This window comes from Equus przewalskii, chromosome 31 (assembly GCF_037783145.1).
Source record: "Equus przewalskii isolate Varuska chromosome 31, EquPr2, whole genome shotgun sequence".
In the NCBI taxonomy this organism is placed as follows: Eukaryota; Metazoa; Chordata; class Mammalia; order Perissodactyla; family Equidae; genus Equus; species Equus przewalskii.
Window position 1 is genome coordinate 1,459,309 of NC_091861.1, and position 27,411 is coordinate 1,486,719.

Below are 27,411 nucleotides of genomic sequence, written 5' to 3' on the forward strand. Positions count from 1 at the left end.
TTATTATAAAGAAACAAAACTTTTATTTCCTCTCTTGTAAGCAGCTGACATTTATCCTGAAACATTATGTGACGTACTAAGAAGAGCCAAGAATTTAGAACTAGAAAACCTGAATTAGAGACTCAGTTTTACAACTTTAATGACTTGATGATTATGAACAAGTGACTTAGAAATCAGATAGCCTCCATTTTCTTATTTGTGAAATGGAAATGATGAAAATACTTTACAACTTTATTGGAAAGATTAGGAAAGAGGTAATGCATATAAAATCTTAATGTGGTGAAGCAGCTGATAATGTGCTAAAATAAAGACTTAGTAGTTAATTATTTTAAAAGAATAAATTTTGGAGAAAGATATGATGGAAAGCAGTTTCCCTACTGACCTAAATTGGCAAAAGATTTAAGATGAGATTTTGTTTCTCTTCTGCTAGAGATGAATGAGCTGATTATTCCAAAGTATGCTCTTCGTTTAGCTTGCAATGCATCAGTTGAACTAGATTTTAAAATGAAGTATTTTGTGCTATGGAAAGACCCAGAGACCTCTTTATGGCTGTGGTGGAAACCTTTTAAAGTCAGGATAGCTTATTTGGAGTCAGAATTCCTGAACAGAAGGAGAGACATCTATATCTTCTCCTTAAAGTTTCAGGAAGTTAGAGACTGTTTTCCAGATGGGTCAGATACTAATAATGACTCTTTGGTTATCTTTACGTATGTTTTTAATGAAATTATTAGGATTGTTTGTTTACAGTCCTCCAAAATTCGTTGGTTTTTTTGGACAATTCTGTACTTTACTCTGAATGGATAGGCCTACCTTTTAATTTTTCTCCAAGGGAAAAAATCTTTTAACTCTTCTATAAATCTAATTATTTCTATCAATTTTCCTAAGGAAAACGTGTTAGATCCATAGCTGTGCAATCAAGAATTTGATTAGGCTTTCAATTTTTTCCCAATTGATGTTATTAGGATTTATTTACACATAAATATGTATCTGTATCTGCTGAAAGCCTTCAGTACCTATTTGTATTTCTTTTATTCCTTTCTCTTGCTTAATTGCTGTAGGCAAAGCCTCCAGTACTGTGTTGAGTAAGAGTGGTGATAGTGGGCATCCTTGTCTTGTTCCTGTTCTCAGGGGGATGGCGTTCCGTTTTTCCCCATTCAGTATGATGTTGGCTGTGGCTTTGTCATATATGGCCTTTATTATGTTGAGGTACATTCCTTCTATACCCATTTTATTGAGAGTTTTTGTCATGAATGGATGTTGGATCTTGTCAAATGCTTTCTCTGCATCTATGGAGATGACCATGTGGTTTTTGTTCCTCATTTTATTAATGTGATGTAGCACATTGATTGATTTGCCGATATTGAACATCCCTGTGTCCCTGGTATGAATCCCACTTGATCATGGTATATGATCTTTTTAATGTATTACTATATTCGGTTTACCAATATTTTGTTGAGGATTTTTGCATCTATGTTCATCAGCGATATTGACCTGTAATTTTCCTTCTTTGTGTTGTCCTTGTCTGGCTTTGGGATTAGGGTGATGTTAGCCTTGTAGAATGTTAGGAATATTTCCATCTTCCTCAATCTTTTGGAATAGTTTGAGAAGAATAGGTAATGAATCTTCTTTGAATGTTTGGTAGAATTCTCCCAAGAAGCCGTCTGGTCCTGGACTTTTATTTTTGGGGAGATTTTTGATTACTGTTTCAATCTCTTTACTTGTGATTGGTCTATTCAGATTCTCTATTTCTTCTTGATTCAGTTTTGGGAGGTTGTAAGAGTCTAAGAATTTATCCGTTTCTTCTAGATTGTCCAGTTTGTTGGCATATAGTTTTTCACAATATTCTCTTATAATCTTCTGTATTTCTGTGGTATCTGTTGTAATTTCTCCTCTTTCACTTCTAATTTTATTTATTTGAGGCTTCTTTCTTTTTTTCTTAATGAGTCTGGCTAAGGGTTTGTCAATTTTATTATCTTCTCAAAGAATCAACTCCTTGTTTCATTGATCCTTTTTACAGTCTTTTTTGTTTCAATTTCATTTATTTCTCTGCTCTAATTTTTATTATTTCCCTACTTCTGCTGAGTTTGGGTTTTGTTTGTTCTTCTTTTTTAATTCTGTTAGGTGTAGTTTAAGATTGTTTCTTTGAGCTTTTTTCTTGTGTGTTAATGAGGACCTGTATTGCTATAAATTTCCCTCTTAGGACCACTTTTGCTGCGTCTCATATGAGTTGGTATGGTGTGTTTTCATTCTCATTTGTCTCCAAATATTTTTTTATTTCTCCCTTTATTTCTTCAACAACCCATTGGTTGTTCAGTAGCGTGTTGTTTATTCTCCATATTTTTGTTCCTTTCCCCATTTTTTTCTTGTAGTTGATTTCTAGTTTCATGGCATTATGGTCAGAGAAGATAGTAGATATGATTTCAATCTTCTTAAATTTATTGAGGTTTGCCTTGTTTCCCAACATATGGTCTATCCTTGAGAATATTCCATGTGCGCTTGAGAAGAATGTATATTCTGCTGTTTTTGGACAGAGTACTCTTTATATGTCTATTAAGTTCATCTGGTCTAGTTTTTCATTTAATTCTATCTGCATCTTGGCTTTTTGTCTGGATGATCAATCTATTGAAGTAAGTAGGGTGTTGAGGTCCCCTACTATTACTGTGTTGTTGTTGATATCTCCTTTTAGGTTTGTTAATAGTTGCTTTATGTACTCTGGTGCTCCTGTGTTGGGTGCATGGATATTTGTAAGTGTTGTGCCTTTTATTGTTAAACGGTGCCCCTCTATATCTCTCTTTACCAGTTTTATCTTGAAGTCTACTTTGTCTGATGTAAGTATGGCAACACCTGCTTTCTCTTTTTTGCCATTAGCTTGGAGTATTGTCTTCTATCCCTTCACTCTGAGTCTGTGTTTGTCTCTAGAGTTGATATGTGTTTTCTGGAGGCAACATATTGTTGGGTCTTGTTCTTTAATCCATCCTGCCACTCTGTGTGTCTTTTGATTGGATAGTTCAGTCCATTTACGTTTAGAGTGATTATTGATATATGAGGGCTTAATGCTGCCATCTTATTGCATGTTTTCTGGTTCTTCTATATATCCTTTGTTTTTCATCCCATGTATATTGGGCTACTGATTTGATTAGGTAGTTTTCTATGTTGGTTTTCTTCATTTTCTCCTTGTTTATTGTATATGTCTCTGTTCTAATTATTTGTTTAGTGGATATCATCAGGTTCGTAAAAATGTCTCGAAGATGAGATAGTCCATTTTCTGATTGCCTCATTTCCTTAGACTATCCTGATTCCATCCCTTTCCTTTTCCCTTCTAAGTTATTTTTGTCATATCTTATTCCATCTTGTGTTGTGAGTTTGTGGTTAAAATGATGAGATAATTTTTATTTTGGTGTTTTCCTTTTCTTTATCCTTGATGTAAAAGTTAAGTGTTACCAACCTGATCTGATAGAGAGCTCCTGATTTCTGATTGTTGCATACCTTTTCATCTCCTTGCTTGGGGCTTTGTAGGCCCTTTCCTGTTAGTTTTTTCTCTTTTCCTTTCAGGTAGCAGGACCTTCTTGAGGATTTCTTGTTGGGGGGTCTTTGGCGATGAACTCCCTTTTGTTTATCTGGGAAAGTTTTTATTTCTCTGTCATATCTAAAGGAGATTTTGCTAGATATTCTTGGCTTAAAGTTTTTATCTTTCAGGATTTTGAATGTATCATTCCACTCTGTCCTAGCCTGTAAGGTTTCTGCTCAGAAATCCACTGAAAGCCTGATAGGGGTTCCTTTGTAAGTTATTTTCTTCTGCCTTGCTGCCCATGATACTTTTTCTTTGTCATTGACTTTTGTCAGCTTACTACTATATGCCTTGCAGTAGGTCTTTTTACATTAACATAATTGTGAGGTCTGGTAGCCTCTTTCATGTGGATTTCCATGTTCTTCACCAGGTTTGTGAAATTCTCTACTGTTATTTCTTTGAACAAGCTTTCTGCTCCATTCTCCTTTTCTTCCCCCTCTTGAATATCTATAATCCTTATGTTGCATTTCCTCATTGAGTAGGATATTTCTCTGAGAGCTTCTTCATTTCTTTTTAGTCTTAGTTCTCTCTTCTCCTCCCTCTGAAGCATTTCTGTAGTATTGTCTTCTAAATTGCTAATTCGGTCTTCCATATTGTCAGTTTTGTTGTTTAGGAAGTCCGTATTTTTCTAACTCTCATTCATTGTGTTTTTCATCTCCAACAGTTCAGATTGATTCTTCTTTATAGTGTCAGTCTCTTTTGTGAAGAAGCTCCTGAGTTCGTCAATTTGTCTTTCTGTGTTTTCTTGTAACTTGCTGAGTTTTTTTAGCATAGCTATTTTTAATTCCTTGTCGTTTAGGTTATGGATTTCTGTATCTTCAGGGTTGGCTTCTGGGTACTTGTCATTTTCCTTCTGGTCTGCAGATTTAATATACTTCCTCATACTGCTTGATGGTGTGGATTTTTGCCTCCGCACGGTGGTATTATCTGGTTACTGCTGCCACATGCCTCCACTGGATGGGTATCAGGCACTGTGTTTTCTGGGCCCAGCATGATCAGGGGCTCCCCAGCTCGGACCACTGGCTGCTTTTATGACTGTGTGACGCTCTGGCCAATGGCAGATCTGGAGCACTGGGCAGGAAGAGGGGTACTCTCCTTCCTTTGTGCTTCCCCCGCCTCCACTTCTCTCTCTGTGCAGAGCTCTTAGCAATTGCAGGACTGGAGTGCCAGGTGGGGTAAGGACCACTTTCTTATACCTGCGTGCCTCCCCAAACCACTGCCTCTCTCTGCGTGGTGCTCTCGGCACTCACTGGGCACCCCCAACCGGCCCATCCCTCTCTGTGACGTGCCCCAGGTGATTGTGGGGCTGGAGCGCTGGGCAAAGAGGGGTGCCTCTCCTCAGCTGTGCACCTCCCCCCAGCCCGCCCCTTCCTCTCTGCCCCGCACCCCGGGCGATCATGGGGCTGGAGTGCTAGGCAGGGATAGGCACCTCCCCTCAGCCGTTCACCTCCTGAAGCCATGGCCCCTCTCTCTGCGGAGCTCCTGCCAATCAGCTTTTACTTCCTCTGGAGGATCCAGCCCCACCACCACCTTCAGACATATGGCTGCCTGGGTCTCTCAGACATCTTTTTTGCTGTGTGTGTGTCCTCTGTTGGTGTTTGAATGTCCTTTTGGTTGTATTTTAGTGGGGAGAGTCCAAGGGAGAGGTCACTCTGCCATGATGCTGACGTCACTCTCTGGCCTTCCAGAGTCAGACAGAATGGCTTTGAAAGTCAGACGAGGGAATTTGAACTGTGTCTGCAGAGGGTAGTGTGCTTTTGAGGAGAACGTCCTGTGCAATAAGAGTTTGAGTAAGACTAATCAGGCCAGTAGTATGGCGGACACTTTGGACGGGGAGAAGGCTGGAGAAAGGGAGACCAGCTGGGAGGCCGTTTCAGAGATCCAGAGTTTGGTAGTAAGGTCTCTGGTTTGGTGACAGCAGTGAAAAGAAGCAATGGTTTAAGAGACGTTCTGAAAGAACTGGTACGATGAACGTTGCAGCCATGGCCGTGGGTTGAAAGGGGTCAGAGATGACTGTGGGATGTTCCTTGAGTGATTGGGAAAATGATACAGAAATAAAATGAATGGAAACACTGTTGATGTGGTAATTTGCAGTTTGGAAGATAAGAAAACAAACCCCTGTTAGATATGTTAAGAAGGAGATAAGAGAGCCTCGAAAGAGAGGTGCCAGTTTTGCCGTATGGATCTGGTGCTTGATGGAAGGGCTGGCACTGGAGGTGCAGGTTTGACAGTCATCAAATGTCAGGTGATCATCGAGGCAAAGCCATGAGAGAGCCTCCTGGAATTAGGTCCAGAATCCTTACCAGGTCATTGAAGGTCTTTCTGACCTCATCTCCTGCCATTTCCCTAGCTTACTTTATGCCAGTCCCACTGGACTCCTGGCTCTTTCTCAGACGTGTCTGTGGGCTTCCTCCTGCTCTGGGTCTTTGCACTTGCTGTGCCTTCCACCCAGATCGCTCACCCACAGAGACCTGCATTGGTCCGTCATTTCATGGAGAGGCACCCTTTCTAACCATTCTTTCTAAAATAGTAACCACCTCCCTGTTATTTTTAAATCATTGCCCTAATTTTTCTTCATGATACTTAGAAGCACCTATTATGTTATAAATTAACTGTTTTACTTGTTTATGGCTTGACTAGTTATCCCCTCACCAAAAATATAAACTTTATGAAAAATAGAGACTTTGTTTTGTTCACTGCTGTATTCCCAGTGTCTGGTTGTGGCTTGGCATACTGTGGACACACAATGAGTATTTGTTTGATGAACGTCTAAATTTACTAAGGACAAAATTTTCATAAAAGAAAAGCTTACCACAATGGTCTGAGCCTAAGGGCGCAGCTCAGTTCAGAGGAAGAGGCCCAGGAAAGAAGACAGGTGAAGGTGAGAGAGTTGGAAGCAGAAGCAGGCCAATCAGTGTCATGGGGGCCAAAGGGGAGTGCCTCAAAGGAGGGGGCCCAGGCTATCAGGTGTAGCAAAGCAATGAAAATGAGAACAAAGACAAGATACCGATGAGTAGATTTCAGGAGAGTGGGGGAAACTACAGCTTTGATCATTGGTTAAGTATTGGTAACAACAGCAAAGGCCACTCTTGCAGGTGGTGGTTTTGAGTGACAGGAGCAATTAGGGGGCGAGAGAGCAGTGTTCAGTGCACGTGCATCTTGATCTATATGTATATTTATTGTCTGCTCACCCTGGTAAACACTGATAAGTGGCTGTAAAGATACGTGAGTAGGAATTGTCCCATTCTTGCACACAGAAGCTTGAGGCATTTAAGTTGTCAATTATAACTGATATGAAGTAAACTGATTATGCCAGCAGTAATACCTTTAAACTTCAATTTCCAGTGAAATACTCTGAAGTTTCACTTGTGTTAAATGAGTTTCATTAACTAGAAGTGTCTTTATTTTCGATATTCATCTATGTATTTTATGTTTTAAAAATAATTTTCTTAGGGCCAGCCTGGTGGCATAGTGGTTAAGTTCACATGCTCCACTTCAGTGGTCTGGGGTTCATGGGTTCGGATCCTGAGTGTGGGCCTATACATTGCTCTTCAAGCCGTGCTGAGGTAGCATCCCATATATAAAATAGAGGAAGATTGGCACAGATGTTAGCTCAGGGCCAGTCTTCCTCAAGCAAAAAGAAGAAGATTGGCAACAGATGTTAGCTCCTCACCCAAAAGAAAATATAATAGTAATTTTGTTTTCAACATTCAACTGTTTCAGCCTTGTCTAGTTTATTTTGGTACATACTTTGAGGAAAGAATCTAATATTATTTTGGAAGGATTTTCTATCTTTTTATTAAAAATTTCAGACATATAGATAAAGAGAGAAAATAGCTTGTTGAACTCTCATATATTCATTACCTAGACTTAACAGTTAACATTTTACCATATTTGCATCATCTTTTGTTAAAATATTTAAAGTAAATTGTGATAATCGTGACATTTTATCCCTGAATTCTTGAGTAGGAATCTCTAAACAATAAGGACATTTTCGTATGTAATTCCTATACCATTATCACACCCAATAAAATTTACAAATATTTAATATTGTCTAATACGAATTCATACTCATATTTCCCCAGTTGTCACCTAAAATATCTTTCACAATTTACAGTGGGCTTGTTTAAAGCAGCCTGTGTTAAGGACCGCATGTGGCGTTTGATGAGTGTGTCTCTTAAGCCTCTTCTAGCCTAGAAGAGTTACATGTCCTCTATCCCCACCCCTACTTTGGTTGCATGCCAGGATTAGGGTCCCACCAGGGGATAATCCTCTTTAACCATCCCTCTGCTGTGTTCAGAGCCGGGGCAAACATTGGTATCAGGTGAAAATTATCCTGAATTTCTTTGTAGGAGACGGTGTCCTACAGGGAGAGGGCCAAGCCCTGGGAAGGTATGTGGAATGTGTGGGAGAGGGTGGGGGCAGTCACCTCGCTTTGACAGATGATTACTGATTGTTTGAGGCGGGTTTCCTAGCAGTATATCCTTTCCAGAAGAGCATGGAATTTGGAGTCAGATAGATCTGGGGGCAAATCCTTATAGAGTTACTTGCACGCTGTGTGTTTTGGGGCAAGTTATGTAGCTAGTCTCAGTCTCAGTCTGCTCACTTGTAAAACGGAGGGTAGTCACGTAACACCTCGTAGGTTTGTCCTTTGGGTGAAACAAGTAACATTTAGGAACCACCAGCGGGTGCAGTGCCTGACACAGTGATCCCTGAGCAGACAGCCCCTGTGGACTTACTCTTCTCACCAGGCACTTGCCCCCAGGACACCTCCCTCTCAGTGGATTGAACTGTCTCTTGAAGGTTGTTTGTCGAGTCTTAATTGGGCACTACGCATTTTTGCTCCTGGATAGTAAAAATTTAAACAAAAGAAAGAAATGCTTTTTACCCCTTTCAAAGAATATCCACAATAGTATATTATACTGGGGACTTTAAAATAAACTCGCTTTATGGGCATTATAACTCACAGTTAGCATTATTTGGTTATGTGATTTAATTATAAGTAGAATCTATTACTATGCCTTTGTTTCTTGCATTGAATGTTAGTAGAATTTATTTTTTTATTTTTTAGTGAGGAAGATTGGCCCTGAGCTACATCTGTTGCCAGTCTTCCTCTTTTTGGTTGAGGAAGATTTTTGCTGAGCTACATTTGTGCCATCTTCCTCTGTTTTGTATGTGGGACACCACAGCAGCGTGCCTTGTGCAGTGGTGTGAGGTTCGCACTCGGGATTGAACCCACGAACCCCACTGAGGCAGAGCACGTGAACTTAATCACTATGCCACTGGGCCAGCCACAGTGTATGTTTTTGTGATCTGGCATGTTGCAGTCCCTAATTTAATTGGCTTTCAGGTTTAGAGAGTAATTACAGCTTTGGATAAACTTAGTCTTCTGTGGTTCAGAAAGGTAGAGTAGGCAGAATGTTTGAAATTTAGCTTGTGGTTTAACTTGATCAGATGAGTTTAACTAGTATAACTATCTAATTTAAGTACCAGTGTAACTAACACTCTACTGAAAAGTATCATAAGTTATGTTATATTAAAAGTTAGCTCCCTCGCATTTTCTATAGGAGCACTTGCATTAAATGGTTCTGGGAGTCACAGATAGTCACTTGGTTAATAGCTTTTTAGAAACTCTATCTGAAATTTCCACTTTTGTTTTTAAATTTTATTTGCCTACCTTGAATTGGGAATCTTTACATAACTAAAGGAAAATATTCTTCTAAAGAATTATTGTCTGATCTATTTATTAATCACCGTGTCCATTAAGAATTCTCTTTAAGAATTAGTCTCTTCTAAGAATAAAAGTTTTCAGACATGAACCATGTTCTGATAACTTTGTGGCATGTATTTCTTCAGTTTACAGAGCACTGCCAGATGTGTTCATGATTGCGTATCACGGCTAACATAAAAGGACTCAAAAGTTTCTCTGTTTACTGGCTCGCTTGTTTTAACATGATAATTTAAATTTTCAGTTGTTTTGAATTCGGATTCAACTCTGATGACATTTGTTTATCTACAGCGGTAAACCCTGAGACGTTGTGGGAGAGTGTTCTCTTCTCTTGGTGTTGACACAACTACCACTTGAATATTTTGAGCTAGCTTTTGGTAGCCAGTTCTCTCTTCTACAGTCTCAGACGAATGGGTATTACTTAGAAATTGGATTCATTTATAGAGTATTTCATATTGAAACCTATAAAATCTAGGTTTATTTGCATTATACTACTTGTTCATAACTACATGTAACATTTTTGTTGAACTAGAGGCTTCAGGAGGACCTGACTAAAACCTTTGTACCATTAGTGAGTTACTTCTTTATAATTACTCATGTAGCATGATTAATAATGAAGTTTGGGGTGTGTTGTAAGCTTGTAGAGTTTCTTAGCTCATTTTTCTTACTCACTGTGTCCAGAATCTTGCATAGTGCTTGTCCCATAATTGGCATTTCATTTATGTTGTTGAGTCCATGAATACTTAGCATATTTAGTCAGAACAGCCAAGTTCTGCATAACTACTTAAGTCATTGCATTATTATTTTAATATTTTTCTAAAACTATCCTATATGTAAATACAAAATTTGATTCTTTTTTTTTTTTTTTTTAAAGATTCGCCTGGGCTAACATCTGTTGCCAATCTTTTTTTCTTCTTCTTCTTCTTCTTCTCCCCAAAGCCCCCCAGTACATAGTTGTATATTCTAGCTGTGAGCGCCTCTGGTTGTGCTATGTGGGACACTGCCTCAGCATGGCCTGATGAGCAGTGCCATGTCCGTGCCCAGGATCCGAACCAGCGAAACCCTGGGCTGCCAAAGTGGAGCTCGCGAACTTAACCACTGATTCTTTTCTAAACAATTCCTTGTTAGTGGTCTGCTTGGGAATGATAATTAAAGTAATCACTTTTATTATAATTTTTATAAATTACAGTAATTGATAATTGCTTAGAATCTCATATGTAGTATTTTTTTTGGTGAGGAAGATTGGCCCTGAGCTCACATCTTTTGCCAATCTTCTGCTTTTTGCTTGATGGAGATGGTCACTGAGCTAATGTCTATGCCAGTCTTCCTCTGTTTTGTCTGTGGGATGCCACCACAGCAAGGCTTGATGAGTGGTGTGTAGATCTGTGCCTGGGATCTGGGCCTGTGAACCCCAGGCCACCAAAGTGGAGCGTGCAAACTTAACGACTACTCCATTGGGCTGGCCCCTTATATGTAGTATTTCAAGTAGCTTAAAATTACAGTGTTGAGAAGTTCTTTAAATTTTAGCATTTAAACTTAAATTAGGTATAGTATTGAAAATATGCTTCCTTTAAAGTTTTACTTTAATTCCTAGTAGTGTTTTTAAAGATGGGAACCTAGGGGCTTAGTGATGCAAAGCTCTTTGCCTAGGATCTCACAGCAGATACTGTGTCATGGAGGTAGGGTTTGAGTCTGGTGTTCTAATTTTAAAGTCTCTTATCTTAGTTACCTTGACATCACCATCATGGGAAACTTAAGTAAAACTGAAATAGGTGAACGTAGGAGTGGGCATTCTTTCTTTCCTTTTCTATTCTCCCCTTTTTTCGAGTATTTTTGTAAGGCCTGGCTCTCTTTTAAATGTCTGTCCTCCATTCTTTACATTAAAAGCCAATTAGCCAATTACTCAGTCATCAAGTATTTACTAAGTACCCTTACGTGGTGTCACTGTCGTAGGTGCTATGAGTAAGAGTTATGCATATAATTCCTAACTTTTAAGTAATTTATCTAGCAAGGACATCAAATTAACATATATTTTTGTATATGTTACACATATACCGTAAGACAGTATAGTGAACCTGTAAAACGGTATAGTGAACACCGACTGGAAACTTACTAGGAGTTTTGTAAAGAAGGAAATGGGAAAGGACAGTGGGCTTCAGAGAGACTCAGATTGGGTCTGTGCTTCATGGGCAGAGTAAGTCAGAGGAAACTATGCGGTTCTTTATTGGTATAATATCTTGGATATTTTAAAACTTTCGTATGTCAAACAAAAAATAAAAATTGGCATATTATATTTGGTATTTCTTTAACATTCACATTTCAAAAAGTATATTGCTGTACAAGATTTAACTGTGAAACAGTGGATTTTATGATCCACTGCTTCTGCCACTTTTTCATTATTTTGTGCACCACCAGGTTCTCACTTCCCTCCATTTTAAATTCCTTAGTTGATTGTCTAAACCGCTCCTTTGTCTTACATCCTCTGTTCTGTTCCACTTTCTTGCTTTGTCAGACTTGCTTGGTTAACTTACAGCTTTGCTCAAATCCAGTCTTTGTGTCCCCCATCTGCACCCATGCCGCTGAATGTATCTGGGGAGAAATGCACAGCATGATTCCTGATACTTTAAATTCTTGGTAATTCACTTCCAGTGGGCCCTTAGTGCTGAACAGCAGTCTTGGTCGATTTCCCTAGTCCATTTGCTCCTCCATTCTCCTACAGGGCTGTTACCTATCTTCTCTATTCTCAAGCCCCAGTGCGTCCTCTTCCAACCTTGTTCTTAAGGATGGCTTTACATCCTAATTCATTGAAAGAATAGAAGCAATGAGAAAATAATTTCTCCCAACTCCTACTTGCATCTGTGCACTCGCAGCATTAGAGCCCTTTGCCCTGTCTTCTCTCCTCTTGCACCACTAAACTGCCTGAACTCCTAACTGGCGCAGCCCTCTGCTTGTCCAGCAAATCCTCCCTTCTTGACTATGTAAGGAAGTTGCTTCAGACATTTTCTCCTCTTTCCTGTGTCATCAAAATTACCTTCTTGTTAGATTCTTACTATCAGAATTCACATATTTAGACATTATTCATTGAGTGTCTGCTATGTGTCAGGCTCCGTTCTAGGGTACTAAGAATATATTAGTGGAACTTAGATTCTGGTTGAGGAGACAGACAGTAAACAAGAAAGATCCTAAGCCAGTCATCTGATACGTTCAAAGATGATAACATACTGTCGGGAATGAAGGGTAGAGCAGGTAAGAGGGGGAGGGGAGTCCTGGGGAAGGGATGCAATTGCAGTGTTAAGTAGCAGGTCAGAGTTGATCTAAGACTTGAAAGAGTTGAGGAAGTAGCTGTGGGGTGTCTGAGGGGAAAAGATGCCAGGCAGAGGGCACAGCCAGACGAAAAGCTCTAAGGAGAGAGCTTGCAGCGTGCTGTCGGGGAGCTGCCGGGAAGCAGGTGGCTGGCGGAGTGGCCTGAAAGAGGGTCAGAAACTTAAGTAGGGTGGATGCGAGGCCCGGATCGTGTGGGGCCTTTGTAGATCATGTGATGGCCTTCGTCTTCTATTCTTAGTGAATTGGAAACGTTTCAAGATTTTTTCTTGCAGTCATTCATTTTAAGAAGATTTCTGACTGCATGTGTCCAGAGCATACTGCAGTGAAGGGTAGGAGAAAGTTGTTCTGAGGTTGTTGAAGTATTCATGTGAGGGATAGTGAGGGCTTCTTCCCAGGTGGTGGAAGAGCTGAGAAGTGATCCTGGATAAATTTTGAAAGTGGAGCCAACAGCATTTCCAGAATGAGATGTAAGAGAAGACGGACTTAAAAATGATTCCAAGGCTTTTGCCTTGAACAGTTGAAAGGGTGGAGGCGCTGTCATCTGAGGTAGAGAAAGCAGCCGCAGGGGTTTGCAGGGGGAGCAAAGGTGCGGGAGACCGGGAGCTCACAGTGGACAAGCTCAGCCGTCTCTTAGAACACAGTTCCTCTCTGCAGGTACTTACCCAGCCTTCCACGGCTCTGAGTGGGGAGATCTGGTTTCATGGCACCTGGGGAGGTTTCGGCCTTGGGCGGTGAGAGTCTGAAGTGGAATTGCATCAATGGAAAAGCCAGGTAGTACTGGTGAATACTACCAATATAAAAAAAAAATCACCGCAGATTTTCAGTCTAGATGGTAGAAAAATTGGGAAAGCCAGGTGGAAGAACAGATTTAGGAGGAAAGATAGTGGATTTGGTTTTAGGTGTGGTACCAGTAATTAACGAGGTAGAAATATCTACTGTGTAGTTAGACATGTATATCATAAAATAGAGATCCAAGATAGAAAGAAGTTTGTGTTTTGATATTGGTTAAGCTGAGAGATGATGGCCGAAACCATGAAAGCTTGTTAGGAAAGTGAAGAAGACTAAGCAGAGACCCTTGAGTGAACGATGTTTTGTAGTGTAGAGTCAATAAAGAATTAGTCCAATGTGATCAATGACCTACTTAGTCCTATAAAGACATAGAAATGGTAGTTGATAGCTGCTAATGATGGAGATGGGACAAAACAGAGAAGCAATGAGAAAATACTTTTGAATTTGTCAGCTAGTTTCTTTCAAAAGAGCAATGTCGGTAGACAACCTACCCTACTTTCTCTTGTTACCCTATACCAGGTATCATTTAAAGTCCACCTTTAATAAATAAAGTACACCTAATAATAATAACTAACATTTGTTGAAAACTTATTATGATTCACACAGTAAGTATTGCATTGGTTTATTATTAATCCCCACACCAATTTTATGAAGTAGATACTCTTATTTTTTCCGATTTAATACTTGAAGACAAGAGAGATTAATTCACTTGTCCAGGATTGCATAGTTCATGGTAGGAAAAAGAAACTGAATTCAGGCACACTGATGTTCAGTCCATACTTTTAGCCACTACACTATGCTCCTTTTCTTTGAAGTCTTCCTAGTTATTCCCTGGCACATTTTATCACTTTCTGGCTGACTGGCTCAAGGGGCTGTGATTACTGAGAGTTTTAGGCAGTGTATACTGTCAAAAGGCTGATAGGCTAGGCAGGGATAAGGTTACCTTCTTAACATAAATAATAACATAAGGTAGTCTATGCTAAGTGGAAAATGAGGGATACAGTAATAAGTATGAGAATGTGGGTGGGGGGAGGGTCAATCTAGGACCAGGTGTTATAAAAGGTTTTGTGGAAAGAGTAGGATTTGATCTGGACCCTAAAGGATAGCTTTTCTTCTGACTGTTGGTGATTGCATGTGGGTAGGGGTGAAATAAATGGAAAGCATTCCAGGTAGTCAGAAAGCTGGAGCAAAGGTATAGATATAGGAAACAGCAAGACGTATTTGGGGAAAGTTCAGTAGTCCAGTTTGGCTGATGAATAGAATTGGAAAGGAATACTGAGGTCAGGCGGTGAACAGCCTTGAGTGGAGATCCATAGAAAGCTGTGAGGTTGCAGTGTTTGGTTAGAATAGAACCCTATAGTTCTCAGCTATTTACTTCTTGATTTAAATATGAATATATTCAAAGAGACCTTTTATTTTATTTCTAGAATGCCAGTTAATGAAAACAGAACGACCAAAGCCAAACACATTTATTATCAGATGTCTCCAGTGGACCACTGTCATAGAGAGAACCTTTCACGTAGACACTCCAGAAGAAAGGTAAGAAATTCATTTCTTCCGTTGTGTGAAAAAGCAACAATTCATCTAAAGTTGTAGTGTGTATCTGACTTCCCCATTTGTAACTATATGTAAATCTATTTGTAAAATACTGTAGTCCCTTAATTACAGTCATATGTTGCTTAACGACGAGGATATGTTCTGAGAAATGTGTCATTAGGTGATTTTGTCATTTTGTGAACACCATAGAGCACACTTACACAAACCTAGATGGTATAGCCTAGTACACACCTAGGCCAGATGGTACTAATTAGTGGGACCACCACTGTATGTGTGATCTCTCGTCAAGCGGAATGTTGTTATGCAGCACGTGGCTGTATTCTCTGTCGGGTTCCAGAATACTAAATCAAAACGTCTAGAAGTGCTATAAGATATACTTTTTAACAGAAAACAGAACATATGAGTTAAAATATAAATGAAAGAAGAGAGTTTTATAACCCAATTTTTTAAAAAATGGTAGAATTGATTGTGTTCATGTTTGGAATTCTGAGGCTGGTGATGGCAGAAGGTTTCGAGTAGGATGCCATATGCGGTGGCTGCCTGGAGTCTTATGTGGAGAAGGGTTCTGAGATTGAGTCTAAGCTCAGTGAGGAAAACATCAGGATTGATTGGCACTGGCTGTCGTCATTGCTGGAGGGGAGTGGCAACATGTCAGTAACTCGCTCGCCAGCTTCATCAGCGCTGCACTTTCATCCTCCTGTTCCACCATCCAGTCCTGCCACACCTCCCACCCCTTGATTCTGTCTTAATACCTTTATCTGGTGGCTCTGATACTGAGCTAGGTACAACAACCGCAGCTACAAAATCATTTTCCTGCACGTTATGTTATGATGTTTGATCCAAATCAGCAAATTTGTGAAATTAAATGTTATTAGCCTTATTTTCCAAATGAATAATTAGGTCTTAAGAGACTTGTCTAAGATTAACAAAAACAGTCTCTCCCTAAAGGCTGGTAAATAGTGAAGTATTATTTTAATAATGCTTTTTTGGCCAAAAAATGTAAATGGTAATGTGTGATTACTTTAGGAAATGTAGAAAAGAAAGAAAAATGGAAAAGAAGTAGAAATTACTCACAGTCCTATTCTATAACCAGGGCTAAGGACTGACCATTTTTTTTATACACTTTCAGTATTAATCTGTGCAGATGTCTTTAGGCCTTTAGTATACGTACAGTTTGGGATGTCTTCCCTCCACCCCTCCACCCCACTGTCTTCCCTGGGCATTTCTATATGCTGAGTGCTCAGTGTGCTTATACCTCAGCCCATATCTGTGGTTGAGCTTCCTATGTATCTTTCGGGTCTGAGCTTAAAATGTCACATTTCCTACAAAGCCTTCTCTGACTCTTGTAGATTGGTGCCCCTGCTATATACTTACAAATCTCCTTGTACCTTTTATTTCAAGTATATCACCACTGTAATCTTTGTTTGCCTTTCTCCCTGACTAGAAGATTCTTGATTGGCAAGGATCATATCTTCCTTGCTCATTATTTTATCTTTGACACATAGTCCAGGGTTCAACATAGTATCTGTTGACTGGCTGACTGAATGGAGTATTTCCCATGTCAATATATGTTATTTGAAAATGTTATTCTTAGTGGATTTATAACATCCCATTGAAGCATGATTCATTTTCTCATTTATGTTTGCAAAGCTGGACTTAAGCCATATCTTAAGACTTTAAAATAGTTTGCTGTTCCTGCGGTAATATCACACTGCTTTTTTGAACAGCCATTCTCTTCTGCGTTTGTGACTAGAACAAAGCAGTTTTAGTAAAAATGAAAAACAGTGTATTTATATTTGCTATTGGAGTGTGCTTTTCTGTATTCATCTAGAATATGGTCTTTGAAGATTTTATATGACTTTAGTGTTAAAGAAGACTTAGAAAGATGTAGTAAGAGTTAGGAAAACTCTATGTTTTCTATATTCTGCCCGCCAGTCTAAAGTCCTTACTTGTTGTAAACTAAATGTATGTCTCTTATCCAGCTAAAAAAATTGTATTTATTTCATTACATGATGTAAGTTTGGAATCTAACCATTTTTTCCAAAAAAATGAGACCATTCTTTCAGCTCCATTTATCAAATAATCCACTCTTTTCTCACTGGTTATGGATGACACATATGCATAAATGTTTGTATTTTTAGGTTTTTTCTTTTTCTCCCTTTGATTTTTCTGTAATTCTAGTAGTAGGACCACGTGGTTTTTATGAAGGAAGCTTTCTAAAACTTTTAACTTCTAATAAAGCAAGACTTCAATTGTTACTATTTTTTCCCCAATGTTCTTAGCTTTTCTAAGTACATTCTTTTTTTTAAATTGTGATTTTAAAAAAAACATGAAATCTACCCTCATAAATTTTTAAGTGTGTAGGACCGTATTAACTATATGTGCATTACTGTATAGCAGATGTCTAGAACTTTTTCATCTTGTATGACTGAAACTCTGTACCCAATGAATAGCAACTCCCTGTTTTCCTCTCTCCCAGCCCCTGCCAACCACCATTCTGTCTGCTTCTGTGAGTTTCACTACTTTAGATACCTTATAGAAGTGGAAGCATATAATATTTGTCCTTTTGTGACTGGCTTATTTCATTAGCATAACGTCCTCAAGCTTCATCCACGTTGTAGCATAAGACGAGATTTCCTTCTTTAAGGCTGGATAATATTCCATTGTGTGTTTATACCGTATTTTCCTTATTCATTCATCCATCAGTAGACATTTAGGTTGTTTCCACATCTTGGCTATTGGGAACAATGCTGCAGTTAATATGAAAGCGCACATCTCTCTTCAGGATCCTGATTTCTGTTCTTTTGGATAAATACCCAAAGTGAGACTGCTGGACCATATGGTAGTTCTGTTTTTAATTTTTGGGGGAACCTCCATAGTGTTTTCCACAGCAGCTGCCACCATTTTACATTCCCGTTTTACAGCAGTGTACAAGGGTTCTGGTTTGTCCACATTCTCGCCAACACTTGGTGTGTTCTTTTCTTTTTTTTTTTAATAATGGTCATCCTAACAAGTGTGAGGTGACAACTCACGTGGTTTTCATTTGCCTTCCCCTTATGATCAGTGCTGCTGAGCATCTTTTCATGTACCTGTTGATCATTGAATATCTTCTTTGGAGAAATGGCTGTTCAAGTCTTTTGGCCATTCTTTAATCAGGGTATTTGTTTTTTTGCTATTGAATTGTTGGAGTTCCTTAGATATTTTGGGTATTAACCCCTTATCAGATATATGGTTTCTTCCATTCCATAGGTTGCCTTTTCACTCTCTTTATTGTTTCCTTTGCTGTGCAAAAGCTTTTTAGTTTGATGTAGTCCCACTTGTCTATTTTTACTTTTGTTGCCAAGAAACCATTCCCAAAACCAGTGTTAAGAAGTGTTATCCCTGTTTTATTCCAGGAGTTTTATGGTTTCAGGTCTTATGTAAGTCTTTGTGTATGGTGTAAAATAAGGGTCCAATTTCATTCTTTTGCATGTGGATATCCAGTTTTCTCAGCACCACTTGTTGAAGAAACAGTCATTTCTCCATTGTGTAGTCTTGGCACCCTTGATGAAGGTCATTTGATTGTATATGCGTGAGTTTATTTCTGGGCTCTCTATTTTCCATTGGTCTATATATCTGTCTTTATGCCAACGCCATACTATTTTCATTACTGTAGCATTTTTGTTTTTTGAGGAAGATTAGCCCTTAGCTAACATCTGCTGCCAATCCTCCTCTTTGCTGAAGAAGACTGGCCCTGAGCTAACATCTGTGCCCATCTTCCTCTACTTTATACGTGCTTTGTACTGTGTTTCGAAGTCAGGAAGTGTGATGCTTTCAGTTTTATTCTTCTTTCTCAAGATTGTTTTGGCTATTTGGGATCGCTTGTGGTTCCATATCAATTTTAGGATTATTTTTCTATTTCTGCAAAAAATGCCATTTGGCTTTTGATAGGGATAGCATTGAATCTGTAGCTCACTTTGGGTAGTACAGAAATTTTGACGATATATTAAGTCTTCTAATCCATGAGCATAAGATGTCTTTCCATTTACTTATTTCTTTAATTTCTTTCGTTAGTGTGTTGTGGTTTTCAGGTACAGATCTTTTGCTTCAACTCATGCCCAGGTTGAGTTTATTCCTAAGTATTTCATTCTTTTTGATGCTGTTGTAAATGAGATTGTTTTCTTGATTTCCTTTTCAGATGCTTGTTGTTAGTGTATAGAAATACACCTGATTTGTATGTTAATTTTGTATTCTGCAACTTTGCTGAATTCATTTATTAGTTCTTTTTTTTTTTTAAGATTTTATTTTTTCTTTTGTCTTCCCAAAACCCCTCCGTACGTAGTTGTATATTTTTTTAATTGTGGGTCCTTGCAGTTGTGGCATGTGGGATGCCACCTCTGCATGACTTGATGAGTGGTGCCATGTCCATGCCCAGGATCCGAACTGGCGAAACCCTGGGCCACCGAAGCAGAGCGTGCAAACTTAACCACTCGGCCACGGGGCTGGCCCTATCATTTACTAGTTCTAACAGGTTTTTTGTGTGTGTGGAAACTTTGGAGTTTTCTCCCCACAAGATCATATCATCTGTAAACAGAGGTAATTTTACTTCTTCCTTTCTGATTTGGATGCCTTTTCTTTCTTTTTCTTGTCTAATCCCTCTGGCTGGGACTTCAGTACTATATTGAAGGGAAGTGGTGAGAGTGGTCGTCTTTGCCTTCTTCTGATTTGGAGGAAAAGCTTTCAGTTTTCCACCATTGAGTATGATGTTAGCTGTGGGCTTTTTATGTATGGGCTTTATTATGTTGAGTTAATTTCCTTCTATTCCTAGTTTTTTGAGTGTTTTATCATGAAAGCATGAGTGTTTTATCATGATGTAAGTTCATCAGGGATATTAACCTGTAGTTTTCTTTTCTTGTGGTGTCTTTTTCTGGCTTTGATATCAGGGTAATGCTGATGTTATAAAATGAATTTGGAAATTTTCTCTCTTCTCATTTTGGAAGAATTTAAGAAGGAAAAGTTTGATACAATTCGCCAGTGAAGTCGTCTGGTACTGGGGTTTTCTTTGTTGGGAGGTTTTTGATTACTGGTTTAATCTTATTTATTATTGGTTTGTTCAAGCTTTTTATTTTTTCTTGATTCAGTCTTGGTAGGTTGTATGTTTGTAGGAATTTATCCATTTTTTTTCAGGTTATCCAATTTGTTGGCGTAGAATTGTTCGTAGTAATCTCTTATAACCCTTTTTATTTCTGTGACATTAGTTGTAATGTCTCCTCTTTCACTTCTCATTTTGAGTCTTCTCTCTTTTTTTCTCAAAATTAATCTAGCTAAAGGTTTGTCAATTTTTTGATGCTTTGGAAAAACCAACTGTTAGTTTCATTGATTTTTTTTCTATTCTCTGTTTTGTGTATTTCTGCTCTAATCTGTATTATTTTCTTCCTTGTGCTAACTGTAGTCTTAATTATTCTTTTTCTAGTTCCTTGAGGTATAAAGTTAGGTTATTTATTTGAGATCTTTCCTCTTTTTTAATTTAGGCATTTACCATAATAAACTTCCCTTTTAGTACTGTTTTTGCTGTACCCTGTAAGTTTTAGTATGTTGTGCTTTTGTGATTTCTTCTTGGACTTGTTAGTTGTTGAAGAGTGTGTTGTTTAAGAGCCGCATATTTACAAACTTTTCGGTTTTCCTTCTGCTATTGGTTTCTAGCTTCGTTGAAGCTAGAAAAGATACTTGGTACCATTTCAGTCTTCTTAAATTGGTTGAGACTTGTTTTATGACCAAACATTGGTTTTGGAGTATGTTCTGTGTGCACTTGAGAAGAATGTCCATGCTGCTGTTGTTGGGTGGGGTGGTTCTGTCTGTCTGTTAGGTCCATTTGATCTAAATAGCATTGTTCCAGTCCTCTGTTTGCTTATTGATCTCAATGTTCTGATGCTCTCTCCATTATTAAAAGTGGGGTTTGAAATCTCCTATTATTGTGTTGCTATCATTTCTGTCTTCGGTTCTGTCAATGTTTGTTTCATATATTTGAGTGCTCTCATGTTGTGGCATATATATGTATAATTGTTAGATGTTCCTGGTGAATTCACCCTTTATCATTGTATAGTGTTCTCCTTCGTCTCTTGTTCCAGTTTGTGACCTAAAGTCTGCTTGTCTGCCAGAAGCACGCCTGCGCGTGTTCTATTTTGTTTATCATTTGCATGGAGTATCTTTTTCCTCCTTGCACTTGAACCTGTGTGTGTCCTTAAATCTGAATGAGATTCACTAGACAGCATGCATTGGATCTTCTTTTTTTAAATCTATTCAGCCACTTTGTGTCTTTTTATTGAGTTTAATTCATTTACATTTAAGGTAATTACTGATAGGGAAGGACTTACTATTGCTATTTTCTCATTGTTTTCTGTCTGTCTTGTTGCTTTTCTGTCCCACTTTTTTGTGTTTCATTGAATTTTTTGTAGTAATGTGCTTTTATTCCTTTCTCATTTTCTTTTGTGTATCTTTTATAGGTATTTTCTTAGTAGTTACCTTGGGGCTTATATAAAATATCTTAAAATTATAACAGTCTATTTTAAGCTGATGACAGCTTAACTTCAAATTGTGTACAAAGCTCTTTTCTTTTATTTCAACTCCCATACTTTATGTTCTTGATGTCACAAATAGCATCTTTTTATATTGTGTATCCATTAACATATTTTCATACTTATAATTTTTTTTACTTTTTTTGACCTCTGTACCAGAGCTAAAAGTGGTTTACAGACCACTGTTACACTATTACAGTATTCGGTATTTGTCTATAAATTTACCTTTACCAGAAACTTTGTACGTTAATATCCTTTTGTGTTTCCATCTAGTGTCCTTTTGTTTCAACTTCAAAGACTCTCGAGCATTTCTTGTAAGGAAGGTCTAGTGGTGATGAACTCTTTCAGCTTTCGATTACCTGGGAAAGTATTTTTGAAGGATCGTTTGTCCAGGTATCATATTCTTGGTTGGCAGTTTTTGTCTTTCAGCACTTTGAACATATCATCCCACTGCCTTTTGGCCTGCAAGGTTTTTGCTGAGAAATGCAGTTCATAGTCTTCTGTGGGCTTCCTTGCAGATGATGAGTTACCTTTCTCTGGCTGCTTTCAACATTCTCTGTTTCTGTTTGACTTTTGCAAATTTGATTATAATGTGTCTCAGTGTAGATTTCTTTTGGTTTGTCCTAGTTGAATCTGGATATCCATTTCCTTTTCCAGATTTGGAAAGTTTTTAGCCACTATTTTTTCAAATAAGTTTTCTTCCTATTTCTCCCTCTCTTCTCCTTCTGGGACTCCCATAATGTGTTTAGTGGGCCATTTGGTGGATACCATATGTCCCTTAGGCTTTCTTCACTCTTTTTCATTCTCTTTTCTTTTTGCTCCTGGATAATTACCTGGATAATTTCAGAAGACATGTTTTTGAATTTGCCAGTTCTTCTGCTTCATCAAGACTGCTGTTGAGCCCTTCAAGTTAATTTTTCAATTCAGTTATTGTATTTTTAAGCTCCAGTTTGTAAAAATATATTCTCTCTCTTTGTTAATATTCTTATTTTGTTCCTGTATCATTGTACTGAGGTTATTGCGCATCTCTCTGATAGGTATTTTGAATTCTTTGTCAGATAATTGATAGGTCTCTTTTTCTTTAAGATCAGTTTCTGGAGATTTTATTCTTCTGATTGAACCATATTTCCCTGTTTCTTTGTTTGCCTTGTAAGTTTGTGTTGGGATCTGCACATATGAGAAACAGCCATCCCTCCTGTCTTACAAGACTGCCTTCATATAGGGAATAACCTTCACTAGTCAGCCCAGCTAGAGATTTTGGGGGTCTTTCAAACTTTTTCTGTGGATGTAACTTCTCTGGATTTGTATGTGTAAATCTCCAATTAGAGAGACTTTTCGGTTTCTTTCTCAGGAGTTTGTAATCTCCTGCTCCCTCTGGAGCCTGTTTCCAATATTGCAGGTTTTCAGGAGCCACCACAAGCCTCCTTGGTCTCTTTTGTTCTCAGCACCACCTAGGCTTCTAGATTATGCAAGGTCCCATAGGGCTCTGAGTCAGGCAAGACAGAAACCAGTTCCAGGGGCCATTCCCTGAAGAACCAGAATGTTGGATGCACACTCCGCTCTTCTCTTCCCCGCTGAGGGAGAGGCTGCTGAGCTTTATCATCTTCTGTCTGCTGTATGTGCGTCCTGTAGAGCAGCAGCAAGCTGCCCAACTCTTTTTTGTTCTCAGTAGCCCTCAGACATTTAGAGTCTTCAAGATGGGCAAGAAACAAACAAGTCCTTGGGCAGACCCTTAAAATGCCAGAACATTGGACACACATTCCAACTTTTTCCCTCCCCAGAGAAAAGCCAACAGTTAGCGGATTTCTCCCACTCACTCTATGCTGAGCTGGGAGGAGGGACTATGCTGAGTGAGTGCATGCCAAACCATACCATCATCTTTGTTCTCTGACCTGGTGCCCTTTACTGTCCACGCATGTGCACGCATACACTCTCCTTTTGTTACAGCTATATTGAACTACTTGTAGTTTCCCAATATTAATTGTATAGTGGGCTCTTGTATCCTTTGGCTCTCTCTGGTCTCTTTTGCTCTCCTATGCCAGAATATCTTCCCTTGCTTGTCTCTTCCTCATACTTTCTTCCTGTCCCAACTCATCTTGTACCTCTCTATTGACAAATCATCTCTCTCTTTTGGTCCCCATCCCAAACTTACCATTGTTTTTCTTTGAACACCACTGTACCCACTGCATACTTGGTATCATTTTACCTGTAACACTTTGTTGTACTTATTCCCAATACCAAGGTTTCCCCTATCTTTGTAAGTTCTTACTGCATCATGGCTTATTTGAGTTTTAGTAGCACACATATTTAGACATTTTAATCAAATATCTGTTTTTAAATAAATGGTCAGCTTGTGGAAATTGTTTAGTTTTGTACAAGTAGTTTGTAGACTTTAAAAAATGAATTTACTTGCTTCATAGGGGTCTCCATTTTGTTTTCGAAACTGGCTACATTTTCTAACATTACATAGGAATTAAACAATTGGATGCCTTCTTTCACTTAGTAAGATAATTTGGTCCAATGTATACATATATATCTACAAAGGAGTATTATCATATATATATGATATGTTATATTATTGTATTTTATTATATAGTAATGTTAATATAGTAATTAATAATATTCTTAGGTATATATAATATATGCCTATGTTGGTTGATTATGGTGAATTAGGTAATTTAGGTCAGTAGTCTAAGCACTACTAGAAAAGCTGGAAAAAATGTTTAAAAACAAAAAAGACCACCCTAGGAGTGCCTGCTAATTCTGGAAGACCTGTCTGCGATGGGGAGATTGGAGTATCTGTCAGCTCTGGTGGTCGTATTCTGGAATCCAGGACCTGCCAAAGAGCAGGACAATAGATCACTACACGTGAGGTTGGCCCTCTAAAGGATTATACTCTAGAAGAAAGGTGAACTATATACAGATTTACCTTTTAAGATTTGAAGTCTAGCTTTAGATTATTTCAGGCCTTAAGTTTGGTTAACATGATCCCCTTTTGCTAGTCTCCTAGGAGCCTGTCAAAAGCAAATATAAACTGTAAAAGAAGATTTTATCCTCCTAGCCCTCAAACTCTCTCTTACTTTTTCATGCACATTGTTTAGTACTCATTAAAAATCAACAAGTACACAAAGATTCAATCCAGTGTGGCCAGAACCACAGAGCCATAAAGACAACAGAGCTGGCTTCATGGAGGTCCCAGATGATGGAGTTGTCAGACAGAGATGAAAAGGGCTGTGTGTTAGTATGTTCAAGGACATAAAAGTTCAGGCTGGGAACTTGATCAGAGTGCTAGAAATTATAAAAATGAATAAATTTGGAATTGTAAATTTGAAAAATAAAATATTTAAAATTTGAGTGCTAGTGAATGGTTTTAACAGTAAATTAGGCCAGTATTAGGGAAAATTACTCAACTCAAAGATAGGTTATAACACAATATCCAGAATGAAACATGAAGAGAGAAAAGGGTAGAAAATAAAAATAAATAAGTAAGAACATAGGAAAAAAATTAAATCTTGAAAAAAATTAAGAGGCTGGCCCCGTGGTCAACTGGTTAAGTTTGTGCTCTCTGCTTCAGCGGCCCAGGGTTTCGCCGGTTCAAATCCTGGGCGCAGACATGGTACTGCTCATCAGGCCACACTGAGGTGGCATCCCACATGCCACAACTAGAAGGACCCACAACTGAAAGATACACAACTATGTACAGGGGGGCTTTGGGAGAAAAAGAAAAGAAATAAAATCTTAAAAAACAAACAAATAAATAAATAACAGAATGTAAGACGTAGGGAATGCAGAGAGAAGGCCTTACATACACCTAATTGGAGTCTCAAGAAAGAAGAGTGAAAGAATGGGACGGAAAGTTTTTGAAGAGATAATGGCCAAAAATTTTCCAAAATGGCTAAAAATATCAAATCACATATATAAGAAGTTCTGTAAATCTCATGCAGAAAAATACAAAGAAAACCCACCTTGTCCGATTAGACTTTTGAAAACAAAGGACAATGGAAAAATCCTTACAGAAGATAGAGAAAAAAGATACTTTGCCTTCAAAGGAGCAGCAGTTAGAACAAAAGGTGCTATATCAACAGGAATAATTGACACGGAATATATGGAATAGAACGATAATTGGAGATAACGGAATGATATCTCCAAAGTGCTGAAAGAAAATAGGGCTCATGAGCAAAAATTTCTTCCAAGACTAAAAGCAAAATGAAATCAGTTTCAGTCAGAAATTGATACAGTTTGTTGCCAGCAGACCTGCAGTAAAGGAAATACTAATAGATTATTCTTTAGACAGAATAAAAATAATCCCAGATGGGAGGAGAGATGCAGGAAGAATTAAAATGGTAAATCAGTCTATAAAGCCAAATGAATATTGATCTTTTTCATAATAATAATTATATATCTTGTGGTTTAATTATATGAAGAATAAAAAACCCTGAAGTAATGCCGTAGAAATTGAGTTTGAGGAAAGCACGGAGCTAATGTCTTATGATGTCACTGCATTTTCTGGGGAGAGTTAAAAGTATCTTAGACTTTGCTAAGTTGACGATGATGTTATAATTTCAAGGATAACTGCTAAAAGGAAAGCAAGAGTATGATGACTACCAGGTTAATATGAGTGGAAACAGAATCACAAAAAATTAATTGATCCAGAATGCATTATATAAGTGGACTATGTAAAGTTACAGATGTATGGAAAAATACAGCAAAAAAAAAACATGGCTGAAAAGACAACAGGAAAATTAAGATGGAATTCTGAAAAATTTAAATAAAATAGTAAAACAAAAACAGGCAGGAAAAGAGGGAAAATAAAAGAGGAGACAAATAGAAAAAAAGTAAAATAGTAGACTCATGTGCAATCATATAAAAATTGCATTAAATATTAATGGATTAAACACTGTAATTAAGAAGTAGAGCATTTCAGAATTGATGAAAATACGAGCCCACTCATGCTGTCTATGAGAGATGCACTGTAAATAAAAAGACACAGCTGGGCTGGAAGTAAATGGGTTGGAAAAGATATGTCATGCAAATAATAAGCATAAGAAGGAGATTTTGCTATATTATATCAGATTTCAAAATTAAATATATTCCTAGAGAGTATGGGGATACTTTATAATGATAAAATGGTCAATTGAACCAGATGATATTACAATCATGAATATGTATGCATGCAATAACAGTGTTGAAAAGAGAAAGAGAAACAATCCCTCAACTATATGTGGAGATTTTAAAATTTGTTTCAGCAATCAATAGAGCAACTAGTCAAAAAATTAGCAAAGACATAGAATAACACTATTAATCATCTTGATATAATTGATATTTATGGAATAATACACCCAAAAGTAGTAGAATATACATTGTTTTCAAATGTACGTGGTACATCACCAGGATAGGTCATATTCTGGATCATAAAACAATTCTTAATATATTTGGGAAGATTGAAACTATACAAAATATGGTCTCTGGCCTCAGTAGGATTGATTAGAAATCAATAACAATAAGTGAACTAGAAAAACTCAGAACTATTTGGAAATTAAACAACATGTCTCTTAATAATCATATGGTCAAAACCAAAATTCACAAGGGCCATTAGAAGATGATTTTAAATGAATGATAATGAAAAAAAGCATATCAAAATTTGTGGGATATAGCTAAATGAGAGCTTAGAGGGAAATTTGTTGCCTTAAATGCCTATATTTGAAAAGAAGAAAGGTCTTAAGTCATAACCTAGGCTTCCTACTTAAGAAACTAGAAAAGTAGAGGAAATTAAAGTAAACAGAAAGAAGGAAAGAATAGAGATTAGAAATCATTGAAATAGAAAACAGAAAAATAGTAGAGAAAAATCAATAAACCAAAGCTAGTTCTTTGAGAAAAAAGAAGTTAATAGA

At 37.9% G+C, this 27,411-nt stretch overlaps 1 protein-coding gene across 4 annotated transcripts in view; it reads left to right on the forward strand.

The window, feature by feature from the left end:
• AKT3 (AKT serine/threonine kinase 3) overlaps positions 1-27,411 on the forward strand; it is a 326,388-nt gene that overhangs the window by 149,357 nt on the left and 149,620 nt on the right. For all 4 annotated transcript variants that reach the window (XM_070602171.1, XM_070602173.1, XM_070602174.1 and 1 more), the window contains one exon: positions 14,837-14,948. In XM_070602171.1, the coding sequence (XP_070458272.1) occupies positions 14,837-14,948 (112 nt within the window). The remainder of the gene's footprint in view (positions 1-14,836; positions 14,949-27,411) is intronic.